This window comes from Salvelinus alpinus, chromosome 7 (genome assembly GCF_045679555.1).
Source record: "Salvelinus alpinus chromosome 7, SLU_Salpinus.1, whole genome shotgun sequence".
Classification (NCBI taxonomy): Eukaryota; Metazoa; Chordata; class Actinopteri; order Salmoniformes; family Salmonidae; genus Salvelinus; species Salvelinus alpinus.
In genome coordinates this window covers 47096820-47117405 of record NC_092092.1, presented here as the reverse complement: position 1 = coordinate 47117405, position 20586 = coordinate 47096820, and the positions used below count along the sequence as shown (strand labels likewise).

General features: G+C 41.1%; 1 protein-coding gene across 12 annotated transcripts in view; it reads right to left on the bottom strand.

Moving 5' to 3' along the window:
- Window positions 1-20586, bottom strand: part of LOC139581093 (LIM and calponin homology domains-containing protein 1-like) — a 166704-nt gene that overhangs the window by 36905 nt on the left and 109213 nt on the right. For all 12 annotated transcript variants that reach the window (XM_071410482.1, XM_071410484.1, XM_071410480.1 and 9 more), the window contains 2 exons: window positions 19404-19514; window positions 15662-15863 (listed from right to left, as the gene is read on the bottom strand). In XM_071410482.1, coding sequence (XP_071266583.1) covers window positions 15662-15863; window positions 19404-19514 — 313 coding nt within the window. The remainder of the gene's footprint in view (window positions 1-15661; window positions 15864-19403; window positions 19515-20586) is intronic.

The window sequence follows — 20586 nt, the reverse complement described above, 5'->3', positions numbered from 1 at the left end:
GAGAGAGACAAAACAGAAAACAAAAAGAGAAATAACTGCTTAGGATTTAAAAATTGTACATCAGTAACCATTTTTCCATAAACAGTTTTTATGCGGGTAAAGTCATACTGTCAACAACAACAAAAAACACAACAGCTATGATGGAAACAGGAAGTGTCTGTACAATTTCACAAATGTTGATAGGCAATTTGTCCGTTTGACATGGTAGTATCTTACCGTGTCGGTAAAATGAATTATGCGACAAATTGCGGTGGAAACTATTTCATGTGCATTTGTTGATAGATTAACCATGTCGAGGTAAATTTGCAGTCATGTTGTGTTGTCGTCCGACTATGACTTGAAAAAGCACGCACCGTTTATTAGGCTACAGATTAAATAAAGTATGATGAACATCACAGGGTGGTGAAAGTACATTCCAATAAATATTGAGGGTCTTGATTTGTGTGCTAGTCACATGATGATCACGCTGCCAATTAACAAATAAGAATGATCTTGCTCTTATCCATCTCACCTAACCTGTCAACTTAATCAGCTAACTGTTGTTTGGAGAAGGCCATTTATCGCAACAAAACCCTTGGTAGAATGGAAAATGCAATGGAAACACATTGAATTTATGTTTTTTATTCGGTACATGATAACTTTAGCGCAAAAGTGTTTTTTTATGTGCACTACGTCATCACGTAGTGAATTAAAAAACAATTATAATCTGTCTCAAATTGGATGGAAACCTAGCTAGTGTTTCACAATCGGGCCACTTTCATTGGTTTTCATTTCAATTAAGCTATCCAATCACTGACCTCTGAAATTGGATAGATGTTACTGAAAGTAGTGTACAGGTAAGCTAGAAACATCCTAAGGGTTATATATCCTCAATAAAATGGACAATTGAACAGCAAGACATCTTCTCGATGGTCCCTTTAAGAGCTCTGAGTCTGAAATAGCCATCGACTGTATAAAAGGAAATAAACCACAAGAATCAGATTGAAAGAACATTCAGGAGTCCCCCAGGACATGGCCTAGATGATAATGGGACTTGCCTGTCTAGCAGTGAAGTAACTTTTTAACCACCTATGCACCTTACCGGGTTTTCTCAAACAAAATGTACAGTAAACTTTTTATGGGCTAAGGTAGATACTTTAGCATTGCTCTTGCAACCATAAATCAACCGAAAATTGTTGGAATACCAGTATTTGAAGGGCATTAGACAGCACATACAATATCAATCATCTTTAAGAGTTACTATTTCGCGAACTCAACGGCACTTGATTGCACCCCACGGTTGAAAAGAATGCATTTGATGAAAATGTTTGCAACAATATCAGCTTGGTCACCTGGTCATGCTGAAGCACATCCCTCAAGGTCTTCCCCCTGCTCCACCACGTAAATTCCTCCCCAAGATGTTCACCACATGTGTTCCTAGTATCCCCCCCTTCCCTAAAGAGCACAGTACCAGAGACACTCTGTCACATTCACTGTTGCTGAGACTGAATCTTCTAGAGTCAACCAGTTCACTTGGACCTTTTTGGTTCCAGGTGTTTTTGGAACTACTGAACATAACTCGCCAATGTATACTGAGATCTTTTTTATATAAATAGGAACTTTACCGAACAAAACATACATGTATTGTGTAACATGAAGTCCTATGAGTGTCATCTGATGAAGATCATCAAAGGTTAGTGATTAATGTTATCTCTATTTCTGCTTTTTGTGGCTCATGTCTTTGGCTTGGAAAAATGGCTGTGTTTTTCTGTGACTTGGCGGTGACCTAACATAATCGTTTGTGGTGCTTTCGCACCACAAATTTGTTTAAGAACAAATTCTTATTTACAATGACGGCCTACCCCGGCCAAACCCGGACGACGCTGGGCCAATTGTGCGCTGCCCTATGGGACTCCCAATCACGGCCGGATGTGATACAGCCTGGTTTCAAACCAAGGGCTGTAGTGACGCCTCTTACACTGAGATATAGTGCCTTAGACCACTGCGTCCATGTGTGTGTGTTAAATTATTTAACTGTACTAGAATGCTTAAAAAGCCGCTAACAGTTTTAATATCGGTATCGTGTTTTTTTGGCAAGGAAAATATCGAATATCGGTATCGGCCAAAAATGTCATATCGGTACATCACTACTGTAAAGACCTGTATGAGAAATCTTGGACCATGTGTCAATGCCATACCGAATCTCAATACTGTAGGTTCCTGTGTTTCTATATCTTTCTGTATGATACCATGGGATCACATATGTTAATACTAAAGCACGTGTTGGTGTGAGTGTGTGTGTGTGTTTGTGTGTATCAGGGTCATTATGTGTGCATTTTGGACAAGCAAACTTTTAAGAAATTAACTTTAAAATATCATTTTTTTCAATTGCATGGAGAATATGTCTAGCATACGGAAAAACTGTTTTCCCATCTCAGGCATTAAAATCCCTTGAACTTACACTACCTTTCAAAAGTTTGGAGTCACTTAGAGATTTTCTTGTTTTTGAAAGAAAAGCAATTTTTTTGTCCATTAAAATAACATCAAATTGATCAGAAATACAGTGTAGACATTGTTAATGTTGTAAATGACTATTGTAGCTTGAAATGGCAGATTTTTTTATGGAATATCTACATAGGCGTACAGAGGCCCATTATCAGCAACCATCACTCCTGTGTTCCAATGGCACGTTGTGTTAGCTAATCCAAAATTATCATTTTAAAAGACTAATTGATCATTAGAAAACCATTGTGCAATTATGTTAGCCCAGTTGAGAACTGTTGTCCTGATTAAAGAAGCAATACAACTGTCCTTCCTTAGACTAGTTGAGTATCTGGAGCATCAGCATTTGTGGGTTCGATTAGAGACTCAAAATGTCCAGAAACAAATAACTTTCTTCTGAAACTTGTCAGTCTATTCTTGTTCTGAGAAATGAAGGCTATTCCATGCGAGAAATTGCCAAGAAACGGAAGATCTCGTACAACACTGTGTACTACTCCCTTCACAGAACTGCGCAAACTCACTCTAACCAGAATAGAAAGAGAAGTGGGAGGCCCCAGTGCACAACTGAGCAAGATGACAAGTACATTAGAGTGTCTAGTTTGAGAAACAGACGCCTCACAAGTCCTCAACTTGCAGCTTCATTAAATAGTACCCGCAAAACACCAGTCTCAACGTCAACAGTAAAGAGTCGACTCCGGGATGCTGGCCTTCTAGGCAGAGTTGCAAAGAAAAAAACATATCTCAGACTGGCCAATAAAAAGAAAAGATTAAGATGGGCAAAATAACACAGACACCGGACAGTGTAAGATTGATTTGATTTGATTGTAAAAAAGTGTTATGGACAGACAAATCTAAGTTTGAGGAGACAGCTCCATAACACCATGGCTGTACTAAATTCTACAGGGACTTCAGGTTACGAAAAAAAGAAAGTATGGGAACTGTAAAAATATTTGAAAACTATGAGGTGGATATGAACATACATGTACTCAATTACATGCTCGCTTACACATACGGACTTACACACAACACCTGATCTCGCTCTCTTCTCTCACTCTCTTTTTCTCTCTTTTCTCTTCTCTTCTCTTCTCTTCCTCTCTATTGTCGAGAACTGTTTTATAATTTAATGTGTTTATTGTTTGTCTATCTTTTTTTATGTATTTGTCTACAAGTTTATATATGTTTACAACAAGCAAGGGGAAGATATAAGAATAGGGGCGTTGGGGAATAATAACATATTGTACGGAATACATTTGTACTGTAGAGAAGCCGTCTCCCGAGTAATGCAAGGTCTCTCATGATCATGTGAAACGTCAATTGCTATGGAAATGCTGGGATGTGTTTTTCAATGATGTTAAAGGTAATTATGGTGCAACTATAATGGTGATACGATTTGGATTACAATTATCATCATGAATATTAAGCCTATACACACTACATGTTACACACAGACACTCAACCATTCAAATTAGCAGAGATATTATTTATTTGGACAGCACACATTATAGTCCTACTCTTATACAGACATCGTACACACTCTCACTAAATCACATCCAATAGCATACACATCAACGTACTCAGATTTACGACACACATAATATCTTGTCTCAATTTTCTAACATCTGTCGCCTTCGCTCACAAGCAAACAGGCAAGGGAATAAAACAAATATTGCTAGAACCTATTTCTTGAATTCTAAATATCAGAAGCTCTAATATTGACCGTCAAAATACCTCTGATGGCAGTAACTTTACAAGCACGAATTATGGTCAATTTAGCCTGAGAATAGTATCTAGTTATGGTAAGGGGTGAAATAAGTATAGCTAGTTATAATTGTAATGGTTTATCAGATTATAAAAAAAGAAGATCAGTCTTTACATGGCTAAAAGAAAAGGAATATAACATATACTGTTTACAGGAAACTGACTCTACATTCTTAGAAGTTGCATGGAAAAAGGAATGGGGTGGTGAAATAATTTTCTGTCATGGACAAAGGAACTCAAAAGGTGTGATGATATTATTAACAAAAATGTTGATCTGAATGTGCAAATAACCAGGAATGATTTGCAAGGAAGGTGGACCCTTTTGAATATGAAAGTGGATGAAAAAGAGATTTGGCTCATTAATCTATATTGTCCAAATCAGGATGATCCATACTTCTTCGAAAACATTTATACCAATTTATTGAACTTACAGGCAACAAATGATCAAATCATTATGGTAGGAGACTATAACACAGTGTTAAGTACCTCAATGGACTGTAAAGGTAATCACTCTACAAATTATCGTCACCGTGCCCTTAAGGAAATCACAAATATTATGGACACATTAGAAATAGTGGATATTTGGAGACTAAAAAATCCCAACCTAGTGAGATATACATGGAAGAGACTTAATCAAGCTAGTCGTCTTGACTACGTTCTTGTCTCTTTCTCTCTTGAATCAAAGGTTAAAAAAGTTTTAATAGGACACAGAATGCGATCGGATCATCATCTAATTGGCATTCACATAACTCTTATAGATTTTCCACGTGGGCGGAGATATTGGATATTTAATCAAAGTTTACTTGAGGACAACTTATTTTTAACTAAGATAAAATAATTTATAACTGAATTCTTCCAGTATAATATAGGTTCAGCAAAACCCCTTAATGTTTGGGATACCTTTAAAATGTACCTTCAGAGGTCATTCATTTCATCAATAATAAGAAAGCAGTTTCTGGCTAAAGAGACAAGACTAACAAGGGAAATCCATGAACTAATAGTACAGGTAGATAGCCATAAAAACGATACTATAGAGATACAAAATATGTTAGAGGAAAAACAAAAAGAACTTGAGGAACTTCGTAAATGCATCACTAATCCCATAAATATAAAAAAATATCTTCAGAAATGTCTGTTAAAGCAACAAAATAACTAGGTATTTCAACAACAAAAAATATATTGTTTTATTGAATATTAAAATATAGAATCTTCCTGCAGTGAAGACGCTCAACATTTACATTACATTCAGTCATCTAGCAGACTCCCATCCAGAGCGACCTACAGGAGCAACCAGGGTCAAGCACCCCGCCCAAGGGCACGTCGACAGACCTCCCACCAAGTCAAAACTGGGACCCGAACCAGTGACCTATGGGCCTCCAGGCCAAGCTCCCAACCGCCAGGCCCCCGACCATCCAAGATCCCCGCACAGTTCACCGAGAGCTGCTCCTCAACCATGAAAGCCCCCCCCCGTGCAAAAAATCCCCCAACCTCTCCCTCCATTCTGTGTGTATGATATCATGGTTCCACACATGTTAAAGCACTGCTGTGTGTCTGTGAAGTTCCTTGCCACGTGATTACAAATAAAACACATTTCAATGACATCACATAACTCACTGTATTCAGTTCCATAGTTGCTGACTGTGGATGGAGCGGCTTTAGCAGAAAAGAGAGGGAAGAGAAGAGGGAAGAAAATAATAGGGAAGGGAAGACTAGAATAGGGATAGAGTACAGTAACACAAAGATGTATATTTATCCACAATGTGTGCTGATCTACATAACTCTAACAAAAGAGGGCTGTCGATATCAGATTCCTTTTGAAGATTAAATTAAAATCCTGTGTCCTCTAATTATTTTCGGGATGGACTAAGTGAACTTCCAGAGTGAGTGTGAGAGCTGAATGGCGGTAGCAGCATAAGAACGCCTTGGACCATGAAAAACTAGTTTGGTGTAGCTATTTTATGTAAACAGTGATCATTTGGAGCTTTTCTTCTTGGTGTAATCAAACCTTGTATCATTGGCTGATCTCTGGTCTGCTCAGCTGTTCTCAGATCTAGTGTGTGGGCCTCCAGGAACTGTTCTAGAGTCAGAGTTAGATGAGCCAAGGGCTAGAGATGGTCTGGACATGAGGCACCGTGGCATGGATAGTGAAACCTATTTTAATGTACAGCTGGCCTCACTTAATTCATTTCACTAAAACCACTCAATGTTTACCTACATAGAAAACTCAGCATCAATCAATCAATGTTTCCCTATAAACCAATAGCAAACAAACACCAACTACTTAGCATTTTATTACAATCCAATAGCAAACCAAACATCTACTTCTCAATGCTTCCCTACAAACTCAATATCAACCAATCAGCCTTTCGCAACAACAATAGCAAAGCAAACATCAACCGCCCAACTTTCCCTACAAACCAATAGCAAACCAAACATCAACCACCTAACTTTCCCTACAAACCAATAGCAAACCAAACATCAACCGCCCAACTTTCCCTACAAACCAATAGCAAACCAAACATCAACCGCCCAACTTTCCCTACAAACCAATAGCAAACCAAACATCAACCTCTCCAGCTCTAAGCACTTTCACCCATAGACACAACCTTTTCCTCCACACTTCCAGTTCCTCCCAAACAATAACACACCCTGGCCCTAGACAGGAAGCTTGGCCTCGTCCCATGTGTTGCATTTCAGAATGTCAGCCAAAAACGTACATTCGGTGACGAACGTCATAACCTTTTACAAGCCTCCATTAAAAGTTAAGCGGTTGCGCTGCAATACACTGTGGTACTACTCAACGTCTTTCTATGACTGGCATGACATTACAAAACACCTTCCGATTCAGCCAAGCTATAATCCAGACTCCATTCGTGTCTTCGACGCAGTCCGTAAACATTCTTTACAGTTGTTTCCGACATTAGACTTTTCTCACGGCATCATATGTAACATGCGACATTTGCAAACATGCTGGACGCATTGGAATATGGACGTTTGCATCCATTGTCTGGTAATGGAAGGACATGCACTAGCACCATCCAAAATGAAAACATGAAAACATACACGTGTGGCCACCCATACCTAAATACAGTGAAAAACAGATAGTTGTTTGGCCCAGCAATAAGTGCGTACATTTTTTTGAGAGAAATAGAGCGTAGTGAGAATGCTGTTCATTGACTATACAGCTCACTGTTCATCACCATAGTCCCCTCCAAGCTTGTCACCAAGCATGGGACCCTGGGACTGAACACCTCCCTCTGCAACTGGATCCTGGACTTTCCAACGTGCCGACCCCAGGTGGTGAGGGTAGGCAACATTACCTATGCCATGCTGACCCACAACACGTGGGCCCCACAGGGGATCTGTGCTTAGTCCCATCCTGTACTCCCTGTTCACCCAGGACTGTGTGGCCACGCACGACTCCAACACCATCATTAAGTTTGTTGACGACACGACGATGGTAGGCCTGATCACCGGCGATGATGAGACAGCCTACAGGGAGGAGCTCAGTGACCTGGCAGTGTGGTGCCAGAACAACAACCTCTCCCTCAATGCCAGTAAGACCAAGGAGCTCATCATGGACTACAGGAAACAGGCCCCCATCCACATCAACGGGGCTACAGTGGAGCGGGTCGAGAGCTTTAAGTTCCTCGGTGTCCAAATCACTAAGGACTTAAAAATCAAATCACATACATGTGTTTAGCAGATGTTATAATGAAATGTTTGTGCTTTTAGTTCCAACAGTGCAGCATTAACTAACAAGTAATATCTAACAATTTCACAACATATACCCAATACACACAAATCTAAGCAAAGGAAAGGAATTAAGAATATATAAATATATGGACGAGCAATGTCAGAGCGGCATAGACTAAAATACAGTAGAATAGTATAGAATACAGTATATACATGTGAGATTAGTAATGCAAGATATGTAAACATTATTAAAGTGACATTATTAAAGTGACTAGTGTTCCATTTATTAAAGTGGCCAATGTGTATGTGTATATAGGCAGCAGCCTCTCTGTGCTAGTGATGGCTATTTAACAGTCTGATGGCCTTGAGACAGAAGCTGTTTTTCAGTCTCTCGGCCCAGGTTTGATGCACCTTCTGGATGATAGTGGGGTGAACAGGCAGTGGCTCGGGTGGTTGTTGTCCTTGATGATCTTTTTGGCCTTTCTGTGACAGCAGGTGCTGTAGGTGTCCTGGAGGGCAGGTAGTTTGCCCCCGGTGATGCATTGTGCAGACCCTCTGGAGAGCCCAGCAGTTGTGGGTAGTGCAGTTGCCATACCAGGCGGTGATACAGCCCGACAGGATGCTTTCAATTGTGCATCTGTAAAGGTTTGTGAGGGTTTTAGGTGACAAGCGACAGTGCCTCTTCCCCCTCCAGAGGCTGAAAAGTTTTGGAATGGGCCCTCAAATCCTCAAAATGTTATACAGCTGCACCATTGAGAGCATCTTGACTGGCTGCATCACTGCTTGGTATGGCAACTGCACCGCCCTCAATCACATGGCGCTGCAGAGGGTGGTACGGACAGCCCAGTACATCACTGGGACCGAGTTCCCTGTCATCGAAGATCTCTATATCAGGTGGTGGGAAAGGAAGGCCGGTAATCGCACAAAAGACACCCAAGCCATAGACTGTTCTCTCTGCTTCCGCATAGCAAGCGGTACCGGAGCATCAAGTCTGACACCAACAGGCTACTGAACAGCTTCTATCCCCAAGCAATAAGACTGATAAAGAGGTAACAAAAAATTCATTTTTTTCTCTATGCACATTTTACAGACACACACACACACACACACACACACACACACACACACACACACACACACACACACACACACACACACACACACACACACACACACACACACACACACACACACACACACACACACATGCACACACACGCACACACACGCACACACAATATACGCTGCTGCTACTCTGTTTATCATACTGTATATCCTGATGCCTAATCACCTTACCCCTATACATATTTAACCCTACCACTCCAGTGTAAATATGGTGTTGGCACTGACCCTGGAACTGACCCTGTATATAGCTACTGACCCTGGAACTGACCCTGTATATAGCTGCTGACCCTGGACCTGACCCTGTATATAGCTACTGACCCTGGAACTGACCCTGTATATAACTACTGACCCTGGAACTGACCCTGTATATAGCTACTGACCCTGGACCTGACCCTGTATATAGCTACTGACCCTGTAACTGACCCTGTATATAGCTACTGACCCTGTAACTGACCCTGTATATAGCTACTGACCCTGTAACTGACCCTGTAACTGACACTGTATATAGCTACTGACCCTGGATCTGACCCTACATATAGCTTACTTACTTTTTCGTGTTCTTCTTATTTCGATTTCTTGTATGTTTCTGCTCCGCTTGACTTTTTATTTTATTTGTTATAGTACAACCGACTGATATAGAGTACTGCGTTGTTTGGAAAAAGCAAGCAAGAAAGGTGTTCCACTGTACTAGTGCACATGGCAATAAAAACCTGAAACATAACTGAGCTGCAAAGGTCAAAGATGGACTGGCAGCTCAAAAAATGTCTGCGTGTGTTTGTGTGCACATATGTATATTAAAAGATGAAAGCAGGCTAGAGTCACTCTGGACAGGATGGTGCGGTTACGGTTAGGCCTCACTCTTGGCTCAGTCCCCCTTGAACAATCAGGTTTCTAAAATGCCCTGGTAGGACAATCAATCACCGGGCTTTAAAATACAGGGCCTAAGAGTTTTCTTGGCTTCTCTATCCATGCCTGGAAAATACATAAAACATTCATATCATATATTTTTCTTCTGTTGTGTTTGATGGAGCAAGTTCCTCTGTTGGGATGACATTGATAGATGTAATGTTGCAACTGCTATACAGAAGATGGTCCTCAGTAGCAAGCTGTTTGCTACTATGGTACCAGTATAGCAATTACAGGTGTGTTTCAGGACCATGTGGCCGCCTTTGAGACGGCGGTCAGGCTGTTTGCAACCAATGGTTTTCTAAAGCCGGTGAGACATGTTGAATTTGTTTTCATCCTATGAATTTGGCTCTAGCGTTTGAACGGTTTGGGCCATTAGCTACAATGACCCCATTCCTGAAAGCTAAGCCTCTCAGGAACATATATGTGTTTTCAGTTGCCCTCTACAATGCCCACAAGTCACGCAGGACTCGTTAGAAGGGACTGTGACAAAACAGCACATAATGACTCGGGTGTAATGAATTGATGTCCCTGCTCTAAGAAAGATGACATTCACAATGATCCCGATGATCTTCCTTCTGCTTTCCTGAACCTTTCAACACCTCTCTGATGCATTTTAAATCCCTCTAGCATTCTCATTCGGACAGAACTTTGGCATGATCCGATTTGACATATTTTATTGTTATGGTATTTCTAAGGCCAGATTAAAAAATGTCATCAAATAATTTTTACACATTCTTTTCGGATACCCCCAAGTGTCCTAAAATAGAGAATAAAATGGTCCATGTTGTCGCTATCTTAAAACAAATATGTGTTAACTTCTTATGGCTGCAGGGGCAGTATTGAGTAGCTTGGATGAAAGGTGCACAGAGGTGCCCATAGTAAACTGCCTGCTCCTCAGTCCCAGTTGCTAATATATGCATATTATTATTCGTATTGGATAGAAAACACTCTGAAGTTTCTAAAACTGTTTGAATGATGTCTGTGAGTATAACAGAACTCATATGGCAGGCAAAAACCTGAGAAAAAATCCAAACAGGAAGTAGGAATTCTGAGGTTGGTCGATTTTCAACCAAGATCCTATTCAATTCACAGCGAGATATGGATGAGTTTGCACTAAATGTCAACAGTCTGTAGAACCTTGTCTGATGCCTCTACTGTGAAGGGGGGCCGAACGAGAGGGGAATTAGTCAGGTCTGCCATGACCTGACCATGCTCTAACCATGCGCGTTCACATGAGAGGGAGCTCTGTTCCATCGCTCATCTGAAGTCAATGTAATTCTCCGGTTGGAACGTTATTCAAGATTTATGTTAAAAACATTCTAAAGATTGATTCAATACATCGTTTGACATGTTTCTACTGACTGTTACGGAACTTTTGGACATTTTGTCAGCTTTTAGTGAACGCGCTTCCTGACGTTTGATTTGTTGACCAAACACGCTAACAGAAATAGCTATTTGGACATAAATGATGGACATTACACAAAACGAACATTTCTTGTGGAAGTGGGAGTCTTGGGAGTGCATTCCGACGAAGATCAGTAAAGGTAAGTGAAGATTTATAATGCTTTTTATGAGTTTTGTTGACTGCACAATTTGGCGGGTAACTGTATGGCTTGCTTTTGTGGCTGAACGCTCTTTTCAGATTATTGAATATTGTGTTTTGCCGTAAAGCTTTTTGAAATCTGACACAGCGGTTGCATTAAGAACAAGTGTATCTTTAATTCTATGTAAAACATGTATCTTTCATCAAAGTTCATGATGAGTATTTATGTTATTTGACGTGGCTCTCTGCAATTTCTCAGAATATTTTGGAGGCATTTCTGAACATGGCGCCAATGTAAACTGAGGTTTTTGGATATAAATATGAACTTAATCGAACAAAACATATATGTATTGTGTAACATGAAGTCCTATGAGTGTCATCTGATGAAGATCATCAAAGGTTAGTGATTCATTTTATCTCTATTTCTGCTTTTTGTGACTCCTGTCTTTGGCTGGAAAAATGACTGTGTTTGTCTGTGATTCTGCGGTGACCTAACATAATCGTTTGTGGTGCTTTCGCTGAAAAGCCTATTTGAAATCGGACACTTTGGTGGGATTAACAACAAGATTACATTTAAAATGGTATTAGATACTTGTATGTTTGAGGAATTTTAATTATGAGATTTCTGTTGTTTGAATTTGGCGCCCTGCACTTTCACTGGCTGTTGTCATATAGATCCCGTTAACGGGATGTCAGCCATAAGAAGTTTTAATAAGGCAGTAATACAATACAGAACGTGCTTTTTAGAGGAATTTACTGTAGGCTACTTCAGCATTGTAAAGGTCTGCCACATCTGCCTCTGGCTCTCACCATTCCTAAAAAGTGGTTATCAATCAAAGCCCTAATTAAAGGTGCTTGTCAGACCAATGTGTCAGACCAATGTCATCACAAAATGGAGCCTAAATCACACGAATCAGCCAATCTCCTCCTTCAGATAAATACCTGTGTAGCTCCTGTTCTTAGACTTCCAGTTATCCATGTACCCCGATAGAAGTCTATGGGGGCAAGAGAGACTGTCATCCATAGTTTAGTTTAGTTTCAAAAGCCACTGCTAACTTGAGCTATTCCATGACCAAATCGAAGGCTTGATTTGAAGTTACTTCGAGCTGATTTGGCTTCTTTTGAATATGGTGAGCTTATCCGTATCACACCCCTAGTTTTTTGGTTATTGTTGGCTGAAGTTAACTCAAATTGGCAGTGGCTTTTGTAACAAATCTGAACCATTGATGTCTCTACTGGCCCCATAGATTACTTTCTTGGTAAATGACAAAACAGAGACTGAAAAAGTGAAGATATCTTTGAATAACTATATATTCATAAAATATTGTCTCTCTAATAAAGTTAGATGATATTTGATATAGAGGAAGTCTTCATAAAGACCCCCAAAAAATCTAGTCTTTTTCCTTTGCTTTTATAGGAGTTTTTCCATTTGTTAGACTATTTGGTTCAAGGTACACCACAGTGAGCACGTTTACATAATTCATAAACCGATATTAAACTGATTATGGCAGAAGGCTGAGTATGGCATTAGTCATGTAAACGCCTTACTCTGCTTATCTTAATTGGCGTAAGGTCAAAATCGAAGTTAGCATATGCAGATTAAAACACCTGGTTTTATGAGCAATCTTTGAAATTATTAGGACATGCAAACAGCTTAATCAGCGTTCCAACGGTGTATTTGATATGGGCATGTGCCAAAAGCCTCCCTCTAATGCGCGAGTGAAGTGAGTTCGGAAAAAATTGAAATATGCATCTTATAAACAACTCAGAATCAAATAGTCTTCTAAAAAATAACACGGTCACTGTAATACGATGGAAGACAGAGAGCTGGTTTCAAGCGCAGGGCGCAGCAGGTGTTAATTTGTAAAGGACCACAGGAGGAGGCAGGTAGCTGGGTCCAGGGGCAGGCAGAAAGTCAAACACAGGGATCCAAAAAGGCAACAGTACAGGCAGGGAAAAGGCTAGTAACGTAGTCCGCGAGATCAGGCAAGAGGTTGGTGACAGGAAATCCGATAGGCAAAAGTACAGGCAGGGAATAGGCAAAAAGGCGTCGTTAGTGAGAAAGGCCAAAACTATGATACACAGGAGGACTAATACGGGAAAAACAGGGCTCTGAATAGAAGTGTGCCACAAAACAAACAATACCTCACAATTATGGGGTGCAAAGAACTGAACTAAATTGTGTGTGATCATGACATACAGGTGTGTGAACAGGTGATCAGAATTCAGGTGAATGGATTCTGGAGAGTGAGCTACATTCAGAGGATCTATGTGTTTGAGAGTGTGAGCTGGAAATTGGGCTGGAACGTGAGCTGCGTTCAGGGGATCTACGTGTTTGAGAGTGTGAGTTGGGAGCAGACATTACAGTCCACTGTGGTAAAACGCTTATTTGATTGCCGGTTTTGTGCATTTATCAAAAGTCCCATCAGCTAACCTGCTTTCAGATGTGTCCATGTAAACAGGATTATTAGGGAAATTGTTCTATATGCAAAGCATGTAAACGTTTTAAACAAACTATTAATTAATCTGGCTATCCACAATAATTGTATTATTGTGTGCATGTAACCGTGTTCATTGTTGATTATCGAATTACTTTTGTTTGGCCTTTTAACTTCTTACGGCTGAGATCGGCTGAGATCCCGTTAACGGGATCGACTTGACAACAGCCAGTGAAAGTGCAGGGCGCCAAATTCAAACAGATCTCATAATTAAAATTCCTCAAACATACTTTTACATCATTTTAAGTATTTTAGTATTATCAAGTATTTTACATCATTTTAAAGATAAATTTGTTGTTAATCCCACCACATTGTCCGATTTCAAAAAGGCTTTACGACGAAAGCACACCATCTGACTATGTTAGGTCAGTACCTAGTCACAGAAAAACACAGCCATTTTTCAAGCCAAAGAGAGGAGTCACAAAAAGCAGAAATAGAGATAAAATGAATCACTAACCTTTGATGATCTTCATCAGATGACACTCATAGGACTTCATGTTACACAATACATATATGTTTTGCTCGATAAAGTTCATATTTATATCCAAAAATCTTAGTTTACATTGGCACGTTATGTTCAGTAATGTTTTGCCTCCAAAACATCCGGTGATTTTGCAGAGAGCCACATTAATTTCCAGAAATACTCATAATAAACATTGATAAAAGATACAAGTGATAAACTTCTCCTTAATGCATCCGCTGTGTCAGATTTCAAAAAAGCTTTACGGAAAAAGCACACCGTGCAATAATCTGAGTACGGCGCTCAGCTCAGCTCCAGTTAGCCCGAGTGTGCTGCAGGACTGTAGAACTATATCAATCATTAATGGTGTGTTTGTGTGTGCATGCTTGTGCATAAAAATATAGGCACAAGATTAAGTGTGCCCCTATATGACAGGCAGAAACACTCACACCCACAGTGACTAATAGGTATCAGTCTCAGGTATCATCATCGTGTGCAACACCACTCAGACTGGAACAGATGAGATGCCATGTAAAACACGACTCCCCTGAAATATGTTGCAACCCATCAGTCAAGGCTGCCGCCTGATTTCAATGTTCTCTCTCCCTCTCAACACATGTCTCTTCAAGAGGGCCTTCAAAGAGATGTAACCCATGGCAACAACTCCAAACAGTCAGCCGCAACACCAAACCGCATTTGCACAGATGTCAATAGCAGAGCTGGGCTGAGCTAGAAGACACCCTGCCAGATGATTTCATTGATACGAGACAGGGAGAGGTTGAAAAGAGCAGATAGGGACAGCTAGTTTCACGTCAGCTGATGGTGACCTTCCCCAATGATACCGTATGTGCAAAATGGCTGCCATGCATCATTAAAGTGCACAAAGTAAAACATTGGTAGAGGATGAGGTAAGTCACTATGTGCTATGACGATACATGAACAAAATAGTTACAGCTATGCAAGCGGAAAGCCACTATAACACAACAGGGTCATATTCATTAGTTCACACCGTAGCAAAACCTTTAGCAACAGAACATATTTTACAAGAAAAATGAAGTTCAGGTAGCCCCTCCCCATCTCGGTCCATTTTTGTCTGTTTCGTTTCTCGTGAATATGACCCAGGTAGCACCAGAAAGTATGTGACAGTAAAAGCATGTGTGGTGTGACCTGTCCGGGCGTCTAGCGTCCTACCATCACTGCCGATGCCACGGGTGACCAGCACGTCCGGCGAGGGCGTCTGTCTGGAGCGTGACCCGAACGAGTCCAGGCTGTCGAAGGAGTCCTCTCGGCCGTGGCGAGGTGGGGAGAGCGAGTCGCTGCGCTCCGAGTCCCAGCTGTCAATGTAGCCGCTGTCCCGTATGCTGCGTTGGGGGCTCTCCGTTTCCTCCGCCTCCTAACACACACACACACACACACACACAAATGCACACACACAAAAAAAAACATCCATCACGTCAATGTACATTTTTTTGTGTTGAGATTATCCCAATATCCCATCCAATCCGGATCCATCACTCACCATGATTCCTCCAACCTGGACAATTCCATTCACTTCCTCTCCCTCTCTCCGATTTGAATAGATGTTCTACTTCTGTCTCTCTCTGTGCGTCTATAAGCTGCAGCAGTGTATTCTGGTCTGTGGCCTCCTTGGTATCCAGGGTTGAGAAAAAGCTTTTCCTTCCTGCCTGCCTGAGGAACCTCCTGGTCTTGCCTTGTTTCTCTTCCCTCCCATTCCCCCTCCTGGCAGCCACCTACCCCCTCTTTACCCCCCCCTCTCTATCGCCTTACTTTACCCCTCTCTCCTACTCCCTCTCTTCCCCTCGCTCTTTCTGTCTCTTTCCCTCCTTCAGCCCCTCTCAATTCAATTCAATTCAAAGGGCTTTATTGGCATGGGAAACATATGTTTACATTGCCCAAGCAAGTGAAATAGTGAAATAAACAATACAAAATGAACTGTAAACATTAAGCTCACAAAGGTTTCAAAGGAATAGAGACATTTAAAATGTCATATTATGGCTATGTACAGTGTTATAACGATGTGCAAATAGTTAAAGTACAAAAAGGGAAAATAAATAAACATAAATATGGGCTGTAGTATTTACAGTGGTGTTTGTTCTTCACTGGTTGCCATTTTCTTGTGGCAACATGTCACACATCTCGCTGTTGTGATGGCACACGTGTATTTCACCCAATAGATATGGGAGTTCATCAAAATTGGACTTATTTTCAAATTATTTGTGGGTCTGTGTAATCTGAGGGAAATATGTGTCTCTAATATGGTCATACATTTGGAAGGAGGTTAGGAAGTGCAGCTCAGTTTCCGTCTTGTTTTGTGGGCAGTGTGCACATAGCCTGTCTTCTCTTTAGAGCCAGGTCTCCCAACTGTGGGCTCTCTTAATAGCAAGGCTATGCTCACTGAGTCTGGACATAGTCAAAGCTTTCCTTAATTTTGGGTCAGTCACAGTGGTCAGGTATTCTGCCACCATGTTCTCTCTGTTTCGGGCCAAATAGCATTCTAGTTTGCTCTGTTTTTTGGTTAATTCTTTCCAATGTGTCAAGTAATTATCTTTTCGTTTTCTCATGATTTGGTTGGGTCTAATTGTGTTGCTGTTGCTGTCCTGGGGCTCTGTGGGGTCTGTTTGTGTTTGTGAATAGAGCCCCAGGACCAGCTTGCTTAGGGGACTCTTCTCTAGGTTAATCTCTCTGTAGGTGATGGAGTGGTTATGAAAGGTTTGGGAATCGCTTCCCTTTTAGATGGTTGTAGAATTTAACGTCTCTTTTCTGGATTTTGATAATCAGCGGTTATCAGCCTAATTCTGCTCTGCATGCATTATTTTTGCAGAATTCTACATGCAGAGTCTCCCTCCCTTCCTCCCACTATCCCTTTCAGTTTCTTTCCCTTCCCCCTTCCCCCTCCCTCCCTCTTCCCTACTTCCACTTCAACCCTTTCCCCCTCCAATTTACTCCCCCTTTCTCTTCCTCTCTCTCTGTGCCAGATCCTGAGTGAAGGAGGATGCTGGGGTCCTATTTGTCTGACCTTGTGATGAGTGTGGGGGGAGGGGTTGTGGGTATTTTGGGTACAATGGCTAGCTTTGAGTGGCAACTCTGAGGGGGGGGGGGTCTTACTTATTGGTCAGATCAGTCCTGTGGCCCCAAGCTGAAACCTGAGTGAGCTCAGACAACAGCAGTGGTCCTGGAGCTAAAGGGTGTGCAGGCTTTTGTTCCAGCCCAGCACCAATACACCTAGAGCCCTACTTTAGGAATGTGTCTGGTGACCATTGAACTGACTAGCCTTCAGAGAGCCTAACTAACCTGTAGAGGACACATTGGTCCTTTTCAGGTAAAAAAACGATCATACTTTATTTTCAGACAGGAGATTCAACTGATCTATTGACTGAGTGTCATTTGTCAAGTTAAATGACTATTTGTCTACATCAACATTAAGTTTACATCATTTGAGCCTTTCACCACTACAGCAGCTAACACATATCACTACATCTCCTGTATTGCGTACAACATTATTTAATAAATATATTGAATTTCTCTCTCACGTTAAGTCACTGTCGTTATCTTTTGTTAAGTGGAGACGTAGCCCTGTTGTGGTGGATTATAAGGACATCTGGGAAAGCATTCTAGGCTTATTGGTCCTTTCTCATTTTAAGAGAATAGCAGATGGGGATGTCAAATTGCTGGGATGGAATAAATGGCAGAGGAGTGACATCATGCTCTGAATGGGGGGACCGGTAGCTACAGCTACGTCCCTGTCTGTCCCTCAATGTCTGTCAAAAGCCAAAGTCCAGGTTCCAATAGGCCTGACTGACACTGGTTCTGGACAGTGGTGGAAAAAGTACTCAATTTTCATACTTGAGTGCAGGTAAAGATACCTTAATAGAAAATGACTCAAGTAAAAGTCACCCAGTAAAATATTACTTGATTGAATGTCAAAAAGTTTTTGGTTTTAAATATACTTAAGTATCAAAAGTAAATGTAATTGCTCAAATATACTTAAGTATCAAAAGTAAAAGCAAAAGTATAAATCATTTCAAATTCCTTATATTAAGCAAACCACATGGCACAATTTTCTAGTTTTTTTAATAAATGTACAGATAGCCAGCAGCACACTCCAACACTCAGACATCATTTACAAACAAATAATTTGTGTTCAGTGAGTCCGCTAGATCAGAGGCAGTAGGGATGACCAGGGATGTTCTCTTGATAAGTGTGTGAATTGAAACATTTTCCTGTCCTGCTAACCGTTCAAAATGTAACAAGTACTTTTGGGTGTCAGTGAAAACCTATGGAGTAAAAACGACATTATTTTCTTTAGGAATGTAGTGGAGTAAAAGTAGAAGTTGTCAAAAAATATAAATAGTAAAGTAAAGTACAGATACCCCCCCCAAAAAACACTTAAGTAGTACATTAAAGTATTTTTACTTAAGTACTCTACACCACTGGTTCTGGAAAACCAGTGGAAGGCCTGAGATCATCACTGGACAGAGAGAGAGAGAGAGAGAGAGAGAGAGAGAGAGAGAGAGAGAGAGAGAGAGAGAGAGAGAGAGAGAGAGAGCGATAGAAATAGAGAGAGATTGAGAGAGAGCATTCTCTTCTAGGGATGACTCCGTGATGAGGGGAAGAGAGGAGAGGAGATAAAGGAAGTTGTGAAACAATGAATGCGCCCCGAGGGGAGCTTGCATAATAACACCCTTATGTCTGCAAAATAAAACATATGCTTTGGTTGGACAGTGCCTTCTCGTCTAATATTCCTAATAGTACAGTCACTTAGCAACTGCGAAAAAGTACCTAAAATACACAGCCCTTCGAGGAATTGGACCGCCAACCATAACATTGTTAGCACTGGAACACAAGCGACTGAGCCTCCACAAACCCCAGGGTTTATGACATCTCATAGCCTTACGTCCTTCCCTGTACGTACCTTTCGCATCTGTGACAGCAGGCCTTCGAACTCCTTCAGGTCAAGTGTGGGCCCGTTGTAGGAGGTGCAGCTGTTGGCAGCCCGGCCCAGCCAGTATATGGTAATCAAAACCTGGGGAGGAATTACAACAGGAGGAGGATTTAGAGCCAGTATTTATATTTATATATTTTTATTTCACCTTTATTTAACCAGGTAGGCTAGTTGAGAACAAGTTCTCATTTGCAACGGCGACCTGGCCAAGATAAAGCAGTGTGACACAGACAACAACACAGAGTTACACATGGAGTAAACAATAAACAAGCCAATAACACAATAAACAAGTCAATGACACAGTAGAAAAAAGAAAGTCTATATACAGCGTGTGCAAAAGGCATGAGGAGGTAGGCAATAAATAGGCCATAGGAGCGAATAATTACAATTTAGCAGATTAACACTGGAGTGATAAATGAGCAGATGATGATGTGCAAGTAGAGATACTGGTGTGCAAAAGAGCAGAAAAGTAAATAAAATAAAAACAGTATGGGGATGAGGTAGGTAGATTGGGTGGGCTATTTACAGATGGACTATGTACAGCTGCACCGATCGGTTAGCTGCTCAGATAGTTGATGTTTAAAGTTGGTGAGGGAAATAAAAGTCTCCAACTTCAGCGACTTTTGCAATTCGTTCAAGTCACTGGCAGCAGAGAACTGGAAGGAAAGGCGGCCAAATGAGGTGTTGGCTTTGGGGATGATCAGTGAGATATACCTGCTGGAACGTGTGCTACGGGTGGGTGTTGTTATCGTGACCAGTGAACTGAGATAAGGCGGAGCTTTACCTAGCATAGACTTTAGGATGACCTGGAGCCAGTGGGTCTGGCGACGAATATGTAGCGAGGTCCAGCCGACTAGAGCATACAGGTCGCAGTGGTGGGTGGTATAAGGTGATTTGGTAACAAAACAGATGGCACTGTGATAGACTGCATCCAGTTTGCTGAGTAGCGTGTTGGACGCTATTTTGTAGATGACATCGCCGAAGTCGAGGATCGGTAGGATAGTCAGTTTTACGAGGGTAAGTTTGGCGGCGTGTTGCGAAATAGAAAGCCGATTCTAGATTTGATTTTGGATTGGAGATGTTTAATATGAGTCTGGAAGGAGAATTTACAGTCTAGCCAGACACCTAGGTATTTATAGTTGTCCACATATTC